General features: G+C 34.9%; 1 protein-coding gene across 2 annotated transcripts in view; it reads right to left on the reverse strand.

Moving 5' to 3' along the window:
• Ccdc91 (coiled-coil domain containing 91) overlaps positions 1-25,024 on the reverse strand; it is a 351,748-nt gene that overhangs the window by 143,084 nt on the left and 183,640 nt on the right. For both annotated transcript variants that reach the window (XM_027934258.3, XM_071610023.1), the window contains one exon: positions 17,698-17,805. In XM_027934258.3, coding sequence (XP_027790059.1) covers positions 17,698-17,805 — 108 coding nt within the window. The remainder of the gene's footprint in view (positions 1-17,697; positions 17,806-25,024) is intronic.

A 25,024-nucleotide genomic window follows, 5' to 3' on the forward strand; every position in this document is an offset into this window, starting at 1 on the left:
CACTAGAAAAACTAGGAATAGTAGGCATATACCTCAACTCTGTAAAAGCTACATATGCTAAACATAAGGCCAACATCATTCTAAATGGAGAAAAATTGAAAGCATTCCCTCTAAGAACTGGAGCAAGACAAGGATGCCCTTTTGTACCACTTTTATTCAACACTGTTCTTGAAACTCTAGCCAGAGTAATTAGGCAAAAAATAAAAAAGAAATTAAAGGAATAACAATTAGGAAAACCAAGCTATTACTATTTGCCTATGACATGATTCTATATTTAGAAGATGCAAAAAATTCCACCAAAGAACTTTTAAAACTAATAAATGAATTAAGCAAAGTAAGAGAATACAAAATTAATACCCATAAATCAAATGAGTTCAAATACAACAGTGATGAATCCACTGAAAAAAACTTAGGAACACTACCCTATTCACAATAGCCTCAAAATAAATAAAATATATGGGAATCAATCTAACAAAAAAGGTGAATGACCTATACAATGAAGGAACCCTAAAGAAAGAAATTTAAAAAGACCTTAGAAGATGGAAAGATCTCCCATGCTCTTGGATAGGCAGAATTAACATTGTCAAAATGGCTATACTACCAAAAGCGTTATATAGATTTAATGTAATTCTTATTCAAATCCCAATGACATTCTTTGTAGAAACAGAAAAAGCTATCATAAAATTAATTTGGAAAAATAAGAGATCCAGAATAGCCAAAGCAATACTTAGCAAGAAAAATAAAGCAGGAAACATCATAATACCAGATTTAAATCATTACTACAGAGCCATAGTAACAAAAACAGCATGGTATTGGCACCAAAACAGATATGTAAACCAATGGTACAGCATAGAAGACACAGAGACAAACCCACATAAATACAGTTATCTCATACTAGACAAAGGTTCCAAAAACACACACTGGAGAAAAGATATCTTCTTCAAGAAAAGATGCTGGGAAAACTGGAAATCCATATATAGCTGAATGAAACTAATCCCCTATCTCTCACCCTGAACAAAAATCAACTCAAAGAGGATCAAGAACTTAGGCACTAGAACACAGACCCTGTGCCTCATAGAAGAAAAAGTAGGCCCAAATGTCCACCATATCAGCTTAGAAAATGATTTCCTTAACAAGACTACTAAAGCACAAGAAGGAAAATCAAGAATCAAGAAATGGGATGTAATGAAACTAAAAAGCTTCTTTTCAGCAATGGAAACAATAACATGAAGAGCTTACAGAATTAGAGAAAATCTTTACCACATGCACCTCAGATAAAGCATTAATCTCCAGGATATATAAAGAGCTCAAAAAACTTAACACCAAAAACCTAAATAACTCAATCAATAAATGGGCTAAGGAGCTAAATAAACAGACACTTCATAGAAGAAACACAATTGATCAACAAATATAAGAAAAAAACGTTCAATATCTCTAGCAATTAGAGAAATGCAAATCAAAACTAAGATTTCATCTCACTTCAGTCAGAATGGCAATTATCAAAAATACATGCAACAACAAATGTTGGCGATGATGTGGAGAAAAAGGTACAGTCATATATTGCTGGTGGGTCTGCAAATTGGTGCAACCATTATGGAAACCTTTGAATGGAATCATCATTTGACCCAGTTATCCCACTCCTTGGCATATACCCAAAGGACTTAAAATCAGTAACATAGCCACATCAATGTTTATAGCAGCTCAATTCACAATACTAAACTGTGGAACCTAGATGCCCTACAATGGATGAATGGATTAAAAAAATAGTGGTAAATATACACACAATGGAAATTACTCAGCCTTAAGGATGAACAGAATTATGGCATATGCAGGTAAACAGATGGAACTGGAGACTATCATGTTAAGTGAAATATTTCAATCCCAAAGAACCAAAGGCTAAATGTTTTCTCAGATATGCATATGCTAATTCACAAAAAGGGGGGCAAGTAGAGTGGAATAGAGGTTCTTCAGATTATAAAGGGGGAGAGCAGTGAGGGGAGAGAGTATGAGGGTAGGAATGATGTTAGAATAAATAGGACATTATTATCCTACGTGCATATATGATTACACAACATCATGTACAACCGTAAGAATGAGACCTTATACTCCACTATGTATGATGTGTCAAAATGCATTCTACTATTGTGTATAACTAATTAGAACAAAAAAATCTTTATTTATAATATCAAACTGTTGCCACTTCACTTCAGACTGCTGGGTATGATGGTACATTCCTATAATCCCCACTACTTAGGAGGCTGAGGCAGGAGGAACCCAAGGTTGGAGCCTGCCTGGGCAACTTATCAAGTCATTGTCTCAAAATAAAAAAATAAAAAGGGCTGGGGATATAACTCAGTAGTAGAGTGCCATAGGCTTAATTCCTAGTACAAAAGGGGGGAAAAATGAGATAACCTAGGTTTATCTTTCTGCTTAAATAAATAAAACACAAGGAAAAAACATAACATTTGTGAGGTAGTAAACTACTGGTAGTCCAGAACAGCCCTGAAAACAGGGAATAAAATGAGATAAGTTCTAGAAATACCCACATTTCACTGCCTGGAGAGTTTCTAGGGCTCAATGAAGAAAATTCAAAGCAAAGCAAAACCTGGCAATGTCCTTCTCAAGATAAAAAAGGGATGAGATTCCAGAGAAGCCAAAGCAAGGCAGTTTACCTAGTGAAGTACCAATGAAAGAGGAGTCCCACAGAGATCTTTGAAGATCTGCAAAAGGTTTCTTCCCCAGAATCTGGCTGAGTGTGCATGTGAGAAAAACCATCCCAGGTTAAAGGAAAAAAACTACCCAAAAGAAGAAGCAGTAACAATACCCAAAGTTCACACAAGTCTAAGAATAATTAGAGTTTTTCCCAGCCAGATTGAAGCAACCCCCTAGGGCACTAAGTAGAGGGATCAAAAGGATACTGTCTCAGGAGTTAGGCAACATCAGCCATAGATTACAAGCTGCTCTGGTTTCACCTAACAAATTATAAAAACAAACTTTAAAAGGGTCAAAACTATTTCTAAATAATAATTATACCCCAGGGAAAAAGCCACAGAATGCTGTTTGAAATATCTAACTATCTAGCATCAATGAGTAAATCTGACAATGACTGGCATCTTATCAAAAACTAGCAGACATGAAAAGAAGCAGCAAGATACAATTCATAACATGGAGAAAAGGAAATCATTCAAAACTGAACCAGAAATTATACAGATGATAGAATTAATAAGAACTTTAAAATGATTATTATAGCATAGGCCATAGGCTCAGGAAAGTGAAAAGAAGCATAAATATACTACGATTTGTTGAGAGCCACAGCCGAAGGGGCCCCAGCAAACTTCCAGCTGCCGGCTGATGATTGGCTCACAGCGGCCCCAGCAACATCTAGCTGATTGGCTCCTCTGCAGTGATGCTCATTGGGCTGTTTCCCTGCCCTTTCAGACCACGGAGCTGCTCATTGGGGGACTTTTTTGGCTCCGCCCACGTGACCCAGCCAATCGGCCTCAAGAGCAGGAGGATTGTGGGAGGTGGAGAGAGGCTTGTGGGAGAGAGAGGCTTGTGTGTTGGACAGAGAGGCTTATGGAAAGCCCGTGGTGGCAGTTGGGGCTCTGAGGGTTTTTCCTGAGAGGCTGTTTTGTTTGGCGTGTGTGGTTCTAAAAATAAAGTTAGTTTCTTTTGACAAGTGGCTCCTGATTGTGCCCAGCCAGACTGCGGCAACGATTGAAATCAAATTTTTAGAAATGCAAAACTGAATAACTGAGATGGAAAAAAAATACAGAATGGGAGTTAATGGCAGAATACAGAATGTAGAATTTAAAAAATTAATGGCGAAAGACCAAATGCTTTCCTCCAAGACTGGGAACAAGGTTAAGAATATCTACTCTGACTATTCCCATTCATGGTTTACTGGATAAATTGTCCAGTGCAATAGGACACCCCTCCCCCCCCCAAAAAAAAGAAGAGGAAGGGGAGGAAAGAGGAAGAGGAGAAGGGGAAATATGAATATCAGAGAGTATCTGTATTTCAAGATGGCATGATTTTCTACGTAACAAATTACAGAGAATCTCTAAAATAAGCTCCTAAATTTTTCCCATTGAAAAAGAGTTTGTCAAAGCCACATGATACAAAGCCTATATTTTTAAAGCATCATGCATATTTCTACTAACAAGAATTGAAAATTGATATAAAATTGGAACCATTTACAATCACACTAAAACATGAAATAGTTGTAGATCTAACAAAGTTTATATAATATCTGTACACAGAAAACCACAAAAAACTGTACTATGGTTTCAATGTAGTTGGTCCCCTTTGAAACAAATATTGGGTTTAATAACCACTCTGAGGTATTATAAGTATGGAAACTTAATGAAGTATGGTGTTTTGAGGTGTGGCCTTTGGGAGGTGATTAGGATTAGATAATCATGGGTGGAGCCCCCATGATGAAATACTGAGAGAAAGACATATGTATGCTTCCTCTCTTGCCGTGTGATTCCCTGAATGGCCTTGGTACTATGCCAGCAAGAAAGGCATCACCCAGTCTGGCTTGGCTTTGAACCTCTAGAACCATGAACCAAAATGAACCTTTTTTTTTTTTTCAATACTTATCTATTCTGTGGTATTGTATTATTAGCAACAGAAAATGGACTAATACATACTGATAAAAGAAATCAAAGGTGGACTAATAAGAGATAAGATCATCATTCATGGGAAGATTCAATAAATTTTTAGTTTCACTGTGGCAATATAATTCAAATCAAAACACATCACCAATATATTCTGTATAACTCAACAAGCTGATTCTAAAATTTATGTAATTATGCATCACTTAATGACAGAGATACAATTCTGAAAAATGTATTATTAGAAAAGACATATCTACCCACTATCTTGGTAAGAAGCGATATTGCTTCCATTCACAAAACATTGAAAATTAAGCACTCAAATCTTATGTACTGTCCGGGAAAATAATAATAATATAAATTAAATTGTTGAGTTTAAAAAGTACTATTTCACATCAATCATTTTATTTTACGGTATTTCATGGGAGCATCAAGGAAATAGCAGGTTTCTTATGAACTACAACTACCCAATAAAAACAAGGAAAAAGGTTTTCTGGGCAACAGCAATTTGCCAGAGATAACCCTATACTAAATATGAGGAAGAACAATTTCTGCAGATAGTTAGCTATCATTGCCATGACTCAGCAGAATGTTTAATAATTATAAAAATGAAGTTATAGACTATCAAGGATATTGACAGAAATGAAAAACTATTCCAAAAACCATGTAGAAAAGATGGATTACCTATAAAACACAATTAATTAAAACAATATAAGAGATAAGTAACAGAAGAGATATATCTTCAGTGGAAAAAACTGATATTGAATTTCATATAACTTGTCAAATTTCATATAACTTGTTAAAAACAGTCTGAAATATTATTCATTTAATAATGGCATATCAAAAAATTTCAGAAAAAAACATTAATGAAGTTTTATACTTTATAATTAATAAATATCATAAACAAGAAAGAAAAATGAATGCACAAAATGGGAGAGGAAACACAAAGCAAAAGGTAAAAAAAAAATTTGTAAATATGGGGGTAAAATCCAGTGAGACCTATAGAAAAAGCATATTTTATTCTACTTCGAAAGTCTTAAATTGGAAGGGAACCTGTAACAAAAGATAATTTAATTAAATAAAACAAAGTCTTAAATTGGAAGAGAACCTGTAACAAAAGATAGTTTAATTAAATTAAAAAAGCAGAAGTTTACTAACATTTGTATTTTAGAAAACCCCAAGAAATGAGTAGTTCTTAAAAAGATGGTTTTGAACTCCATCTTAAATAACATCTACAAACAACAGTGAATTTTTAGAGAGGTGACAAGACAAGGAAAAGACCAAGTCTGTAGGGGTGGCAACTTATGGGGAAAGGCAAATGATGACAGATAAAGGTTGGTTAGTAGTGCTTGTCAATGCAGATTCCTCTGGTATCTTCTCTAGGCCAACTGGGATACACTGTTCTTCAGTAGCTACTACAATGAACCCTAATGAAAAGATTTCAACAAAGAGGTATAAGGAAATTATACAGTTGCCCAAATCCAAATATAGAATAAAAATTATGATGTAAACTGACTGACTTTTCAGCTCACAAAGATATAAAAATATAAGCACACTTTCCTCTAACCTATACCATTAGCTAATTTGAGGCTAAAGGCATAAAATAAGTGGAATGAGAAATTCAGAATAACAGTTTCTGGATAAGAATAATAAGAAAGCAGTGTTTCTCTTCATTGATAAAGATTATCTAATATACCTATTAAAAATGTAGATATGAGCTCAAACTAAATCACAAAGAACCAAAATGAATAGCGAAGAAGTCGCTTACTCTGCACAGTTAAAACACACTCTATCCCCATTCCGGCACACTATTCTCAACATCAAAACAATCTGTAAAATGATATGACAAATCATGTCTCCCAATATTGTGGAAACAATGAATAAACCCAGTTCTTGTTAAAAAATATAACAGATGGAAGTGTACCAAATAAGACTGCTTTTGTAGACTAAAACAGCTAAATATTGCCAATTTCCTATGGTTAAATTTCATATACTCCTTTACCCTCTTAGAACTGCTTCATCAGACTATGCAGGAAAAGGAGCATTATTAAAAAGTAATACAAGGGATTTTTTCATGATGATGAATATTTGAGTAAAAATTTCTAGAAAGAGGAAATCAAGAACCCAAGATTCCCAAATCTTCCAAATTATACCAGTTCCAAATTTTACCAACTTCAGAAGCAGAAATTGGTTGAATTCTTCACACTTCAAATCTGACCTATAAACTAATTTGTGAATAAAACTCTTATTGAAACACAGAGATGCCATTCATTTTTACATTGTTTATGGCTGTTTTCTCACTATATTTTCAAGTCTTAAATTGGAAGGGAACCTGTAACAAAAGGTAGTTTAATTAAATAAAAAATAAATAATACCCCCCAAAAAACAAGGAAAAAGGTTTCCTGGGCAACAGCAATTTGCCAGAGATAACCCTATACTAAATATGAGGAAGAACCGCAAGAGAGAGCAGTAAATATTTACTATCAATCCTTTTTTAAAAGTGCCAATCACCTTCCTTTAAAGCAATCATTAAACAATACAACAAAGAATTATAGGTGACAGGCCAACAAAAAACAAAATTGTATCAGTACTCAAAACAGAAGAAAGCAGAAAATTGGGAAGGGGGCAATGAACACTTGGGACAAATAATAAAATGATAAATAATAATGAAATGATACATTTAAAAATATTAATAATCACAAGAAATCTAAGATCTTTTAAAAAAACAATTAGAAGTCAGCAGTCTGTTCAAAAAAGCAAGTTTTTTTCAAAAAAGTTCCAAAACATTAATAACAATAAACTACCTTAAAGCTTTCAACAAGGGATCCATTTTAAACATACATAAATAGGTAAAAAATGAAAGGGCCACGTCAAATACACCCCACTAACAATAATCAAAATAATGGTGGAGAGTTTCTATTAATATGATTGACACAGATTTTAAGGAAAAAATATTACCAGAAAGAGAAGGGCATTTCACAGCAGTAAACATACAACTAACTATATTAAGAGAATATAATAATTATAAATGCACATGTTTCAAATATATGTGTGTCAAAACTTATAGAATAACCTGATAGAACAGTATGCAAGACCAGTTATATCCATAATTACAAGTCAGATATTTCAACGTCTGCCTCTCAATGACTGGCAGAACAAGGAGAGTAGAAAACACTAACAGCAGCAGAATACTTGACCAAGATGATCAAAAGCCTGACCTAAGTGATATTTGTAAAACTCTCCACTAACAGCAGCATATACAATCTTTTCAAGTAGATGAAGAACATTTATCAAGACAAAGCATATTCTCGGCCATAAAACGAACCTCAAAAATACATTGAAACCACATAAATATGTTCACTTTCTGCACTACAGTGAGATTAGAAATTAATAAATGGAATACATCTGGAAAACATGAAAATATTTGGAAACTATATAAACACTTTTAAGCCCTTTGGTTAAAAAAATCAAGAGATAAATTAATAAGCATTGTTAATTGAAAATAAAAACACGACATTTGAAAATGTGAGACATGAACCCAAAGTAGTACTTAGAAAAAAAAATTATGTCATTAAAAGGCTACATTTAAAGAGAAACATCTTAAACAATGACCTAGGTGTCTAAGGCACTAGAAAAATGTAGTCTGAAATCCAAATAAGCAATAGAAATTAAATAATAAACATTTAGAGAAGAAATTAGTTACATAGAACTCAAAGGAAAAAAAATCAATGAAACCAAAATTTGGTTCTTTGAGAAGTTCCAAAACATTAAGGTTTGTTTGACTTCTACCAGACAAAACAAGAAATAAAGAGAGAAGACACAAATTATCAATATCTGGAAAACAACAACCAGAGATCTCAGCAAAATTTCAACATATTTTAACAGGAATATTATGAAACACACACACATATCCACGTATACAATAAATGTGTGTATATATAGTCTTTGATTTAATTCAACATCTATTCTTGAAATAAAAATTAGTACTAGAAAGAAAAAACACACTAATAAAGGATTTTGACAAGGACAGACATAGATAAAATGTTATTTAGTGATTTAAAAAAATGAACACTTTCTGCACATGATCAAGCAAAAGGGACAGTTATCTACTTGTTATACTTCTATCTTTCCACTGTACTAGAAGTTCAGGCAATGTGGTAAGGAAAAAAATGCATCAAGAATAAAAGGAAAGATATAACAATGTCCTTACACTCAGAAAATTATACTTGTATATAAAAAATCCTAGGGACTTAACAAAAAAACTACTGTAATAAGTTTTGATCATTTAGAATAAAAGATTTATAGCAACTGTATTTCTATATCATACTAATGAAAACCAGATAATTGAAAAGGAAAAATTATTAAAGTTCAAAAGTGAGCATTCGAAATATAAAATACTGGGGCTGGAGCTATGGCTCAGCAGTAGAGAGCACTTGCCTGGCATGTGTAAGCCACTGGGTTCAATCCTCAGCACCAAATAAATTGAAATAAATTAAATAAAGGTATTGTGTCCATTTACGACAACATCATCAAAATACAAATTAAAAAATTTTTATATAAAATACTTAGGTATAAACTTGACAAACGATGTAAAAGACTGAACATTGAAACCTTATAATTTGGTGAGGAAAGTTAAGGAAGACATAAGTAAATACAGCAATACACCATGTTTATAAACAAGAAGACCCAAAGTTGCAAAAATATATTTTAGCCAAATTGATTCAATTTAAGTGCAACAAATATGACAAGAGGCTTTGTTGAAAAAACTGACAGGTGCTAATAAAAGTTATATGGAAATAAAACATACCTAAAGTAGCTAAAAACAACTTAGAAATATCTGAACAATTTTGGAGGATTTATCCCACTTATTTTCAACACAAACAATCTAGAGTAAATTAAACATAGTAGTACCAGAGACAGACAACTAGTTTAATAGAAGAAAACAGAATCATGTAATAGATCCACATAAATATGTTCAACTAGTTTTATTTTATTTGTTGATTTTTGACAAATGTACAAAGGAGATTCAGTGGTCGAATATTCTTTTGAAGCAAATAAAATTGGAAAAAGAATGGATACTGATACGCAAAAAAGGTAGTAGTAGTTCAATCTACATCTAGCACCATACATAAAAATCAACTTAAAATGGGTCAAATTAAACTTGTTTTTAAATTATTTTAAATATCAGAGAAAATATTTTAATGTTGAATCAGGCAAAAGTGTTTTTTTTTTTTTAAATATGAGACCAAAACTACAACCAGTACAACAAAAATGGATAAATTTAAAATTATAGCTCTAAAAAATACATTAGTAAAATAAAAAAAAAGTTACAGATTGTGGCAAAATATTTACTAATCCTTCTAATGAATGATTTATATCCAGAATATATAAGGAAATCTCAAATTAATAATAAAAAAACATCAAATGGCAAAAAAAAAATTCAAAGACTTTCCACATATACTTACCAGATCACCTAGTTAGGTATCTACAACTAATTAGTTATTCAAGAGAAGTAAGCATAGTTCCATATAAAGTCTTATTCACTAATAAAGACCTTGTACAAAAAACAAAAATGTAGGGATTTGTTGTTAGACCAGTTTTACAGGAAATATTTACAGAAAAAGAAAATGATATAGGTCAGAAACTTGGAAGTACATAAAGATGGGTAAAGTATCTGAGATAAAACAAACTTTTATAACATACACCATGTTTTTATGGTTTATGTTTTAAAACGAAACAAAAAAATTTTAATTTTCTTATTCCTACGTGAATATAAAGTTTGCTCAAAATAATAATAGCAACAAGTAATTTGATTATATGTACATATATATGTGTCAGTGAAATAGACAATAACTATAATGATATAAGGGACAGGATAGAGGCATTTGGATTGTTTAATTATTATGAAATTATATTCACACTATATGCAACACAGGTAGTATTTTTAAGGCACCCACTACAAAAGTTAAAAAAAAAGTATAATTGACATGCTAAAGAAGCAGAAAATAGCATTATGTAAATGCTCAATTAAAACTCACAAGGAACAAATAAAAAGGGCAACAAATATAAAATAGTAACAAATATGGTAGATATAAAATTGACCACATCAGTAATCACTGTAAACATCAATGATTATATAAACATACTAATTAAGAGAGCATTAGAGTGATGCAGAAAACATGACATGACTATATGTTGTCCAAAAGAAATTCACTTTAAATATAAAGACACATATTTTAAAAGTAAATAAATGGAGAAAGATATGCCATGATAACACAAATCAAAAGAAGCACAAGTAAATACATTAATTTCAGAGGCCACAGACTTCAGAGCAAGAAAGTGGCATTATAGAATTATCAATTCTCCAAGAAAATACAAGAATCCTTAATGAGTGTGTACTTAACAACAAAGCAGGAAAATCCATGATGTGATTATAAACTTATCAGAAGAAATAGATGAATCTATCTATTATTATTGGAGACCTCATTATGATTCCATTATAAATGAACAGATCCAGTAGTCAGAAAATCAGAGAGAACACAGTTGAACTTAACACTAATATCAACTGAATATAAGAAATACAGACTGCACCTGCAAACAGCAGAATATCCATTCTTCTTGATCTCTCATGGAACAATCTCTAACACAAACTATACTCTAAATCACAAAATATATCTTAAGAAATATACAGTAATAGAAATCATACAACATCTGTTCTTGGATCTTAAAAGAATTAAACCAGAAATTAGTAAGGTGGATGGTGGGAAAATACCACAATACACTTCTAAATAATTCATGGGGTTAAGACAAAGAAAATCTCAAGAGAAATTTCTAAATATCTCAAACTAAGTGAAAACATAATTTGGAAAATTGTGGGATAAAGTAAGTAATGGGAAATTTAGAGCACTGAACATATATTGAGAAATGAGAATGACCTAAAAATCAACAATCTCTGCTTCTCCCTTAGGATTTGAAGAAGAGTAAACTAAATTTAAACTAAGCAGATAAAGAAATAATAAATTAATAGAAGATAAAACAGGAAATATGGAGAAATCAACAACACAATACCTGGCTTGTTGAAATGAATCCATAAAAAGTGATAAGGTTCTAGCCAAGCTAACCAAGGAAAAAAGAGAAAAGACAGAAATTACTCATGTCAGAAACAAAAAGAGGCTATTACTACATATCCCATTAATATGAAAAGGTTAAATAACAGATTACTATGACAACTCTATGCTCACAAATTTGATTAACCTAGATGAAATAAACCAATTCCTTCAAAGACACAATCTGCCAAAATGCACAAAAGCACAAACAGACAATATGAATAAATTTATCTATTAAATTTAACTAAGTCAATAATTAACTGCTATGGTCTTACAGTTAATGACTCTGCAAAATTAGCATATTAAAATACTAACCACTAAGATAAAGGTAATAGGAGGTACAACCTTTGGGAACTGATTAGGTCATGAGGATTAAGTGATTAGAGTCCTTATAGAAAAGATTCCAGAGACATTCCTTTACCTTTCTGCCATGTGAGTTATAGTAAATAGACCACTGTTTAGGAAGCTGTTCCTTGTCATATGCTAGAGCTGCAGGTGATTTTTCTTGGACTTCTCAGTCTCAAGAACTGAAAAATGAATTTTTAATGTTTATGAAATGCAAGTTTGTGGTATTCCATTACAACAGCTCTAATGGAGCAAGACAACTTTCCAAACAAGAAAAGGACAGAGCCAGATGGCTTTACTGGTGAATTCTAATGAAGAATTAATTAAATATTTAGACCAATTCTCCACAGTCTCTTCAGAAGGTAAAAACAGAGTATATACTTCTTAACTCATACTATGACATCAACATTACTCTAATACTAAAACCAGACACAAATATTAAAAGAAACCTACAGACCAATTCTCTCATGAACACAAAGGCAAAAGTCCTCAACAAAATATTAAAAAATTGAAAATCAAATAACATAACACATCACATCAACAAGCTAAAGAAGAAAAATCACATAATCATATTGACACAAAGCATTTGATAAAATCTAATCAACATATCCAACATGCATATGTGATAAAAACTCAATGAAATGAGAACAAAAGATAACTTCCTCAAAGGAATAAATAATACCTAACAAAAATCTATAGCTAACATCATATTTAATGATGAAAAACTAGAATCTTTTCCAGTAACATCACAAAAAAAGCTAATGCTTTAGTTGTAGATTGACACAATACATTCATTCATTTATTTGTTTGTTTGTTTTTGTGATGCTGAGGATTGCATATGGTGCCTCACACATGCTGGCCAAGTGCTCTACCACCGGGCTACAACTCCAGCCCTCTCACCACTGTTTCTTCACATCATACTAGAAATCCTAGCTAAAGCAAGACACAAGTAAAGGAAATAAAAAGTACATGGATTGGGAAATAAAAGTGTCCTTTTTTATAGATGACATGACTGTTTATGTAGAAAATCCTAAAGAATGGGCAACCTCTGGAATTACTAAGTGATTATAGCATATCAAAGTTATAGAATGCAAGATTAGTATACAAAAGTCAATTACTTTCCTATACACTAGCAATGAACAAATGGAACAAATAAAACTTAAAATATATTACATTTCCATTAGCAATCTTTAAAATGAATCATTTTATAAATCCGACAAATTGTGTATAAGATCTACATGAGGGGAACAACAAAACTTCAGTGAATTAAATCAAAGAATTACTAAATAAATAAAGACATACTCCATGTTCATAGACAAGAAAGTATCAATATTGTCAGGGTGTCAGCAGTATCTGAGGACATTTCTGGTTATCACAATTGAGGATGTTCCACTGCCACCTAGTAGGCAGATATGAGGGATGTTGGTAAGTATTTTACAATGCATAGGACAGTTCCTCAAAACAAAGAGTAATTAAGCTCCAATAACATTAGTGCCAAGGTTGAGAAACACTAGATTGAGTCCATAAATCTGTACACAACACCTTTCTCCAAAGGTGTTAGAGTAATGAAAGTCTTTTCTCTGAAAGGTGCTAGAATAAATGGATGTGCATATGAGGTGGAGGGAGAAGACATCTGATGATATCATCCCATAATACCCCAAATTAATTCAAAAACTGATCACATAATTAATTGAAGAAAATACACATCTTTTGAAAATACAGGAGGAAAACCTTTGACAGGTATAATTAGGCAAAGATTTCATAGATACAGAATTAGAAGGATGATAGATAAAAGAAAAAAATTCCATTCATCAAAAGTAAATGGAATTAAAGATAGCACTAAGAAAATAAAAATAAAACAAAATATTCATAATGCATACATACAGTCAAAATTTTGTGAAAAATCTTATTATTTATGTATGCAATTTAGGAAAATGAACAAAAACTCTGAATATGTATTTCATGAAAGAAAATATACAAACAGCCAGTAATCACATGAAAAGATGCTAACCATCAAAAGTCATTCAGATAAATGCCATTGGATTAGATACCATTCCCCACTTTCCTCTGTAAAAAACACTAAAATGAAAATGACTGAAAATACCAAGCTCTAAGAGGATAAATCAAAGAGAATTCTTATACATCAGCAGTTAAGAATGTAAAATGGAACAAAACTTTCAAAAAGTGTTTGGCACCTAGTTATAAAGTTAAATACACTTACCATGTGATCCAGCAAGTCAATACCTAAATATGTATAAACAAAAATAAAAATATGTCCCAACAATTTTATGCAAACATTCATAGCAGCCCCTAACTTTAAGCAATCTAAGTATTTAACAATAAGTGAATAGATAAAAAGATACTATATGCCTGTATAAGAAAATATTATTCAGTAACTGAAAGGTATAAATACACCTCCCCGTCACATACACACACAAAGAATCTCAAAACACATTACGATGAACCAAGGTATCCAGACATAGAAGAATCTAAATTATATTTTATATAAAATTATAGAAACGATGAAATGGGGCTAGGTTCAGTAGTAGAGCACTTGTCTAGCATGTATGAGGCCCTGGGGTTCAAACCCAGTACATGGGGGGGGGGCGGGGGGGGAAGGAAAGGTGAAACAAACAAATAGCAAGAGAATACAGATTAGTGGTTGCTTGGGACCAGAGATCATTTGAGGAGCATGACTAGACAATAATGAGAAAGCTTCTTGAACTGATGCAAATGTTCTATATCTTGATTATGATGCTTATGTTCCCTATAAGTATCTTAAACTTGAGTGTTCTTTGCCAAATATAGGTACACACGTTCCTTAATAAAGGATGCAATTAATTTTACGTAGAACATATCTAAAAAAGTTGATAGGCTTTGGGGTACAGCAAATTAGGTACAGATAGGTTAACAGAATTAAGCAACAAATCAGGGTTGAATCCAGTTTTTCCCTTAAATTTTCCCTTAAGTTTTTCATTTAAGGAAAGAGAGAGGGGAGTCAATTGATTACTAAGGAACAATACTGATGCTATATTTGTACTCCTCCCCCCAAAAAATCTTGTTGTTAAATAAAATTTACTTACTTCCAGTTTGAAATGACATCTCAAGAGCTAGCAAATGTGAAATCACCATTTCTAGCACTCATGTAGTTTTACAAACTAACCAGCACACTGAACTTCTTATGTTTCCTATTAGTATCCTATCCTGGAGTGTTCTTGGCCAAATACTTCCAATTAATAAATAGGATACATCTTTCCTTTTAGGCAATTTTACATTTCTTTTAGTGATGTTTTATAGTTTTCATTGTAAATGGTTTTCTGCACCTTGGTTAAGTTTATACCTAGGTATTTTCTTAACTTGTATGCTATTATAAATGGAATTGCTCTCTTTATTTTCTTTTCAATTCTACTTGGTGTAGAAACAACTGGTTTTTGTATATTAATAATTTAATCTGAAACTTGTTTGAAACCATAAATAGCACCACTCTTGGCTATTTTTAATGAGACATCACTAAAATAAATTATTTACAAATTTATAGGAAAAAGTCAATTCACAAGCATCAAATCACAGGAAAGGTTCAGAAATTTGGGAATTCGCAAATTCAAAAACCAAATTAAAAACCTTGGAAAAACTTTAAGATGACAAGAAACAATGCACTAGGGACTTATTCCAAAAACCCTAAAAAGAGAATCATTATCAATCAATTAGCAATCCCTACACCCAGACCACATGCTTCTGTTTAACCTGTCAGTGAGATTCTATAATTACTACATACTAAAAATAGCCATATCTTAAATTCTTTAACTTTCCTCTTGGGAGTAGTTACAGTAAATGCCCTACCTTTTATACTAGATATGCTTCAGGTAAACAATTTATATTTTAGTTCCTAGTTCTTCAGATCAAAAGGCACCATATCTGGACCTGAGAATAGACACTGCAGCACACCAAACCCTTCCTCTATCACCTAGAAATCCTGGACTTTTCAGTCCAAGGTCTTAGTAAGACAGAACTTTCAGATTTTCTCCTATGGAGACAAGATATGTAAATTTGCCTATGAGATGCAGGCTTCAAATACATGGTGACCAAAAGAGCACTGCAATATATTACTTCAGTTTACCAAATATCTCTTGCTCTCTGCCTTTCAGATGGATGGTAAGATCTCATTAGCTAGCCCCATTATGATTGGAGTTTGGGGACATGTGGACATAAATTGGAATTGAAAATGTCAACTCCAGGTCAGAGTACTTAATTATTGATACAAAATCTAACAGGGCTCTCTCACTCTGAAGTGATATACTATATTGAGTATATTTCAATGTTCCGCATAGGAAATATACTCAATATAGCTGCCATGATGGCAACATGAGACATAAACCGAAGAAAACCTTCAATATAATGCAGCATGAGTAAAATATAAATGTTTGTTTCCTGGAGCCAGAGTCTAGGAAATATTTCGACTAACATACGTTTTATGCTGCTTCAAAGTTCTATGACTTGAATTTTTCTCTGTGATATTTCTGTGCATAAATGAAGTCATTGCACTTTATACTGCTGATGGCATGGTATTTCACCACTCAAAGTAGTATGATTGTTATATCCAATTTATAAAATTCCCTGTGTGTTCCTTTTTTCAAGCCATTTATTGAAAGAACACTGAAAAATATTTAATAGAACTGGTCCCAATCTTCAGGATGAGGTGGCACATCTATAAATCTATTTAAATTCGCTATTTAATTTTGTTTTCTAAATTGTAGCTAATTTTCTTTTCATCCTATAAACAGTACATTTAAATAAAGTTGATTTAATTTTCAACTATATTATTGAAAAGTTGTACAAGAACATCTTGCATACATTATTTATACTAGGATACATCTACAAATTCTCCTCAGTTGATTCCTTAATCATTCCAATCTTTAAAGACAATAAACATAAAAAGGGAAAAAAAGTAATAGAAAAATTCAAACAGAAACCATGTGAAAAAAATGTAATTCAAGTATAAGTAAGTGTTTTGTTACCCCCATTAATATGTACAATTTTTAAGTTTTTAACATATTGGTTAAAAATAAATTATATATGTGTTATTATTTATTTATTTTGGTACTGTGGATTGAACCCAGAAGGTTTCTACCTCTAAGCTACATTCCCAGCCCTTTTTATTTTATTTTTTTTTTGAGACAGAGTCTCACTAATTTGCTAAGGTTGGCCTCAAACTTGTGATCCTCCTATTTCAGCCTCCCGAGTCACTAGGATTACAGGTATGCACCACTACACCCTGCCTGAATTTTCAAAATTCAAATGTTATTAACTTCTGGTCACTAAAAGTCATTCCAGTGCCATAGTGCACTTGTAGTTATCCCTTTGCTTCTGCTATTTGTTGAATATTATTACAACCCTGAAATTAACATAATAATCATTAATTTGGGAGCAAGCCCACATATTTTAGGACTTTAGTCCTATTTTAGGTCTATCATAAAAATCTCAAAATTTGAGTTTACATAAGCATACTTTTTCTCCAAAATACACCAAGTGAAGTAAATGGCATGAAACTGAACAAACAGCTCTAGAGCCTCAGAGGAGGAGAGTCAAAAGAAAAGCATAAATATACACTGCATGTGCACTTTTATTACCTGAGTATTTAGCAACTCTTCACACTTGTGGGCTTGTTTCTCAATTGCACAGATGTACTGTTTTTCAATAGCTTCTACTTGTTGCTTAACTGAAGACTGCAGTAGTGCCTATAAAGAAGCAAAGGAAATCATTTTGATCACAAACAACCTGAGGGTATACTGTTGGCATGTGAAGTTTTTGACAGTTGTACAAATTTGAAATATAACACCCCTTTTGCATTACAAAATACATATTTCTCAACAGAGAAGTCCATTTATAGATATTACTTTAAGCTTTCAGTTTTAGGTTTTCCTATTTGCTAATATTATAGTTTTTTTGGCTCACCTATTCATTCCACACACCTTCTCTTTAAGAAAAGCCAAGTCATAGAAAATGATAAAGAGAGTGAGTAGTTCTGTTAAATATAAATTCAGTTCAGTGAAGACCACACAGGACAAGGAGCATATGAAAGCTGCTGAAAAAAAAAAAAAAAAAAGAAAGAAAGAAAAAGAAAAAAGAAACAAGAAAAAAAAAGCCAGACATATTTCACTGGTTGACAAAACTCCACATCCTCTCGGCACACTGTAAGATCCCATGGGCCAAGCATGATCTTCAAGACCACAAGTCAAGTAGAAGCAGATGGAAACTCTGAACAACTTCAAACATAAAATAACTGCCCCCCAGGAAGTTCACGCCTCTAATGCAAAAAAGATATAAGTTAATGTATGTAACTCAGAATCTCAAGGCAATATTCATAAAAAGTAATAAAATGTGAGACTCGACAATCATAGTATAAATGCAAGAAATTAAGTAATATATAAAGATATAACCACTGTTCTAAGAAAAGCCAAATCATCATTTGAAGAAGTTCCACCAACTCACTTCCTTACTGGAGATGTTTAAAATATTATAATCTCTTTTCTTTTCCTTTAAAAAACTTTATTTATGTTATGCTAACATGTTTGTAATGGTCTCTTCATGCTATTTATAAATTCTAAATCGTCCTAAAATAAGCACTCAACCATGTACATAGAGCTCTTTAGTCAATATTCTATTTTTAAAGGTCTATCTGGATAATAAACTACTCATAATCAGAATAGTAAGTTGAACAGACAAATCTTATAGAAAACAGACCATTGGCACATTCACTGAGAAAAGAAAAATAAGTCAAATCCCTTAATCTCTGTTTTGAAAACAGATTTATTAAGTTGGAAACAACATGCATTAAAATGATAAATAAATAGACATGTATTTTCAAAAATAGACAAAAGTATTTTTTAAAGGAATGACTAAGTCTCAAATTTTCAGATAACTTTTTTTCCAATTCAGACTATCTGATGATGCTACTACTACTACATTTCATTAGTTACCACTGAGAAACTGCAGAATTACTAGTAAATTAGTAAAGAAAAATAATATTAGGAATTGCTTACCAGAGCCGTATTAGGCCTCAATATATATATAAGATGTGTCTTCTGGATTCCATAATGATAGATTTATATACAGCATCAAAAGTTAATCCATTACACTGTATCTAGATGCTGTAAATCTTTAATTTACCTTTGGCAAAGTGTAATATTTGGTGAATTTATAAAATTTTAATTGGAGAACAATGAAGACAATTCCCTTGGAATAATCATAGTGTCTTTTGTAAAGACAAAAATATCATTCTTTGGGGTGGGGGGTGGGGACTAAAGATATGGCAGAACTGTTTGCACAGTTACAAGTTATTCCAAATTTAAATAGACAATCATAATTTTTAGTCAACTATACTCTTTGTAGGCCCAAATTAATAAAATAAAATAACATTCTTTTTACATAATTAAAAACACAACTTGAATAGTAATATTTCCTTTACTGATTGATTTATATATAATATACTCATTTTCTTCCAGACATCAAGGAGGATCATGAATTAAGTCAGAGCTAAAACTAAGGTTGTGGATCAAAAAGAGGAGCAATGCAAAAGTAACTAGCTTCCTATAGAGTTCAAACCTGTCAGTTTAGCCTCACTCAAGTCATTTATACGTACAAAGGGGATACAAAGGGAGGTACGTATAGATTTTTTAAAAATATCTTTACTCAATTAGTTTAGTCTAACATTGAAGACAAATATTCTCTTGATAATCACATACTATAGTTATGTGCAGGGTGCATAACAAAGAAAGAAAAGATACTCAAGATCGCCTGTAAAGACTCAGTACTATACACAAGAATATAAAATAGATAAGAATAACTAGAGCGTGAAAGGTAAAGTTAATAAGATGGAAATGGTGAGGTAGGGAGGAATGAAATTAGACAAGTGCCAGATATTAAAAGATCTTGTACAGCACAACAAGGATTTTAAAATTTTGACCCACACTACTCAATAGAGGGATTATTAGTGCCATAGTCCTAGAAAATGAGGTAATTTTCTAAAACTGTCCTTACTCCTAGAATATTTACCATTATGGACATACTTATGTTTACATATTAGTATTAGCCAACTGCTTTTATGGCTTGATTTACTATTGTGTAATTGAATATGTATCATTCAATGTAATATAACATAATAACTGCTTTTAAGTTTCTCATATATTTTAAGTACAAAAATGAACATAGAGCTTAATTTTCCAATTCATTGTTTTCTTCTGCAATTGTCTTTATAAATACTAAAAACACAAGTAAGCATTTCTTCACTTAATACAACATTATAAAAAGATATATGAGAAAAAGGCCCAGTGGCCCAGGGCGGGACAGAGCTTCCAATCACTCCTGCAAGGTAGGCGGGCCTGCGACCCACCGGCAGAAGAGGAGCAGCCGCCTGCTGAGAGGCTGAGCCGCCCCCTCCCCCTGCGCCGGCATAGTAGAGGGAACTGGGACCAAAGACAGAGCAGGCCCAGCGGCCTGCTGAGGGGCAGAGCCGCCCCCCACCCCCCTCGCCTGCCAGGTAGGGGAAGGGTGACCACCGACAGAAAAGGCCCAGTGGCCCAGGGCGGGACAGAGCTTCCAATCACTCCTGCAAGGTAGGCGGGCCTGCGACCCACCGGCAGAAGAGGAGCAGTCGCCTGCTGAGAGGCTGAGCCGCCCCCTCCCCCTGCGCCGGCATAGTAGAGAGAACTGGGACCAAACACAGAGCAGGCCCAGCGGCCTGCTGAGGGGCAGAGCCGCCCCCCACCCCCCTCGCCTGCCAGGTAGGGGAAGGGTGACCACCGACAGAAAAGGCCCAGTGGCCCAGGGCGGGACAGAGCTTCCAATCACTCCTGCAAGGTAGGCGGGCCTGCGACCCACTGGCAGAAGAGGAGCAGCCGCCTGCTGAGAGGCTGAGCCGCCCCCTCCCCCTGCGCTGGCATAGTAGACGGAACTGGGACCAATCACAGAGCAGGCCCAGTGGCCTGCTGAGGGGCAGAGCCGCCCCCCACCCCCCTCGCCTGCCAGGTAGGGGAAGGGTGACCACCGACAGAAAAGGCCCAGTGGCCCGCGGCGGGACAGAGCTTCCAATCACTCCTGCAAGGTAGGCGGGCCTGCGACCCACTGGCAGAAGAGGAGCAGCCGCCTGCTGAGAGGCTGAGCCGCCCCCTCCCCCTGCGCCGGCATAGTAGAGGGAACTGGGACCAAACACAGAGCGGGCCCAGCGGCCTGCTGAGGGGCAGAGCCGCCCCCCACACCCCTCGCCTGCCAGGTAGGGGAAGGGTGACCACAGACAGAAAAGGCCCAGTGGCCCGCGGCGGGACAGAGCTTCCAATCACTCCTGCAAGGTAGGCGGGCCTGCGACCCACTGGCAGAAGAGGAGCAGCCGCCTGCTGAGAGGCTGAGCCGCCCCCTCCCCCTGCGCTGGCATAGTAGAGGGAACTGGGACCAAACACAGAGCAGGCCCAGCGGCCTGCTGAGGGGCAGAGCCGCCCCCCACCCCCCTCGCCTGCCAGGTAGGGGAAGGGTGACCACCGACAGAAAAGGCCCAGTGGCCCGCGGCGGGACAGAGCTTCCAATCACTCCTGCAAGGTAGGCGGGCCTGCGACCCACCGGCAGAAGAGGAGCAGCGGCCTGCTGAGAGGCAGAGCCGCCCCCTCCCCCCCGCGCCTGCAAGGTAGTCGGAACTGAGACCACCATCAGAACAGGTCAGACCTGCAACCGAGAGACAGAACAGGCCCAGTGGCCTGAGGAAGGGTAGAGCCGCCCCCCCCCCACGCCTGCAAAGTAGGCGGACCTGCGACCCACTGGCAGTACAGCCCCAGAGGCCTGCAGAGGGGCAGTGCCGCTGCCTGCGCCTGCAAAGTAGGCAGAACGGCGACCACCGACAGAACAAGCCTAGCGGCCCGCAGAGGGACAGAGCCGCCGCCCGCGCCTGCAAGGACGGCGGACCTGCTACCGACTGGCAGAGCAGGCCCAGCGGCCTGCCGGCGTGGTAGGCACATTGCCCCAATTGGCGGAGGGGCAGAGCCGCCGCCCGTGCCTGCGAGGGAGACTTTGCAACTATGCAAGACCAATATAAATATATAGGGGGAAAATTCAATAGCACAACAGTTTCACCAAGAAGAAAGGAACGCGAACAGTATGAAGAGACAAGGAAAGAAAGGAACACAAGCATTGCAGGTCAACTCAACTTTAGAAGAGGTAATAGCTGCAGCTGATGGAATGTCAGATAAAGAATTCAGGATATACATGCTTCAGATGATCTGGAGTCTCAAGGAAGACATCAGACAGCAAAATCAGACAATGAAAGATCACTTCAACAATGAATTACATAAACAAATCCAAGAAGCAAAAGATCAACTATACAGGGAAATAGAGGTTATAAAAAACAAACAAACAGAAATCCTAGAAATGCAGGAAGCAATAAGCCAACTTAAAAACTCAATTGAGAATACTACCAGCAGAGTAGAACACTTAGAAGACAGAACATCAGACAATGAAGATAAAGTATTTCAACTTGAAAAGAACATAGACAGCTCAGCAAGACTGTTAAGAAACCATGAGCAGAACATCCAAGAAATATGGGATAACATCAAGAGACCAAATTTAAGAGTCATTGGGATACAGGAAGGAACAGAGTTTCAAACCAAAGGAATGAGCAATCTATTCAATGAAATAATTCGAGAAAACTTCCCAGACTTGAAGAATGAGACAGAACCCCAAATCCTAGAAGCCTACAGGACGCCGAATGTGCAAAATCATAAGAGACCCACACCTAGACACATTATAATGAAGATGCCCAACATACAGAATAAGGAGAGAATTTTAAAAGCTACAAGAGAAAGGAAGCAGATCACATTTAGGGGTAAGCCAATCAGGATAACAGCTGATCTTTCAACACAGACTCTGAAAGCTAGAAGATCCTGGAATAACATATTTCAAACACTGAAAGAAAATGGGTTCCAACCAAGAATTGTGTTTCCAGCGAAATTAAGCTTCAGGATGGAAGATGAAATTAAAACCTTCCACGATAAACAAAAGTTAAAAGAATTTGCAGCTAGAAAACCATCTCTTCAAAACATCCTTGGCAAAACATTACAGGAAGAGGAAATGGAAAATAACAATGAAAACCAACAGTGGGAGGTAGGACACTAAAGGGGGGAAAATAATCAAAGTGGAAAACAAACCATGTTTAGTAACATAAATAAACAAATATGGCTGGAAGAACAACCCATATCTCAATAATAACCCTAAATGTTAATGGCTTAAACTCACCAATCAAGAGACACAGGCTAGTAGAATGGATCACAAAACAAGACCCAACAATATGCTGCCTACAGGAGACGCATTTGATAGGAAAAGACATACATAGGCTGAAGGTGAAAGGTTGGGAAAAATCATATCACTCATATGGACTTCGGAAACAAGCAGGAGTATCCATACTCATATCAAATAAAATAGATTTTAAGCCAAAGTTAATCAAAAGGGATAAAGAGGGACACTACATACTGCTCAAGGGAACCATACACCAACAAGACATAACAATCATAAATATATATGCCCCAAACAATGGTGCAGCTATGTTCATCAAACAAACTCTTCTCAAGTTCAAGAGTCTAATAGACCACCATACAATAATCATGGGAGACTTCAACACACCTCTCTCACCACTGGACAGATCTTCCAAACAAAAGTTGAATAAGGAAACCATAGAACTCAATAACACAATTAATAACCTAGACTTAATTGACATATATAGAATATACCACCCAACATCAAACAGTTACACTTTTTTCTCAGCAGCACATGGATCCTTCTCAAAAATAGATCATATATTATGTCACAGGGAAACTCTTAGACAATACAAAGGAGTAGAGATAATACCATGCATCCTATCTGATCATAATGGAATGGAACTGAAAATCAACGATAAAAGAAGGAAGGAAAAAGAATATATCACTTGGAGAATGAACAATAGGTTACTGAATGATCAATGGGTTATAGAAGACATCAAGGAGGAAATTAAAAAATTCTTAGAGATTAATGAAAACACAGACACAACATATCGGAATCTATGGGACACATTGAAAGCAGTTCTAAGAGGAAAATTCATTGCTTGGAGTTCATTCCTTAAAAAAAGAAAAAACCAACAAATAAATGATCTCATACTTCATCTCAAAATCCTAGAAAAAGAAGAGCAAAACAACAGCAAAAGAAGTAGAAGGCAAGAAATAATTAAAATCAGAGCTGAAATCAATGAAATCGAAACAAAAGAAACAATTGAAAAAATTGACAAAACTAAAAGTTGGTTCTTTGAAAAAATAAACAAAATCGACAGACCCTTAGCCATGCTAGCGAAGAGAAGAAGAGAGAGAACTCAAATCACTAACATACGGGATGAAAGAGGCAATATCACAACAGACACTTCAGAAATACAGAAGATAATCAAAAATTATTTTGAATCCTTATACTCCAATAAATTAGAAGATAGTGAAGGCATAGATAAATTTCTTAAGTCATATGATCTGCCCAGATTGAGTCAGGAGGATATAGACAACCTAAACAGACCAATATCAATTGAGGAAATAGAAGAAACCATCAAAAGACTACCAACTAAGAAAAGCCCAGGACCGGATGGGTATACAGCAGAGTTTTACAAAACCTTTAAAGAGGAACTAATACCAATACTTTTCAAGCTACTTCGGGAAATAGAAAAAGAGGGAGAACTTCCAAATTCATTCTACGAGGCCAACATCACCCTGATACCTAAACCAGACAAAGACACTTCAAAGAAAGAAAACTACAGACCAATATCTCTAATGAACCTAGATGCAAAAATCCTCAATAAAATTCTGGCCACTCGGATACAAAGGCACATCAAAAAAATTGTGCACCATGATCAAGTAGGATTCATCCCTGGGATGCAAGGCTGGTTCAATATAAGGAAATCAATAA

Source organism: Marmota flaviventris, chromosome 3 (assembly GCF_047511675.1).
Source record: "Marmota flaviventris isolate mMarFla1 chromosome 3, mMarFla1.hap1, whole genome shotgun sequence".
Classification (NCBI taxonomy): Eukaryota; Metazoa; Chordata; class Mammalia; order Rodentia; family Sciuridae; genus Marmota; species Marmota flaviventris.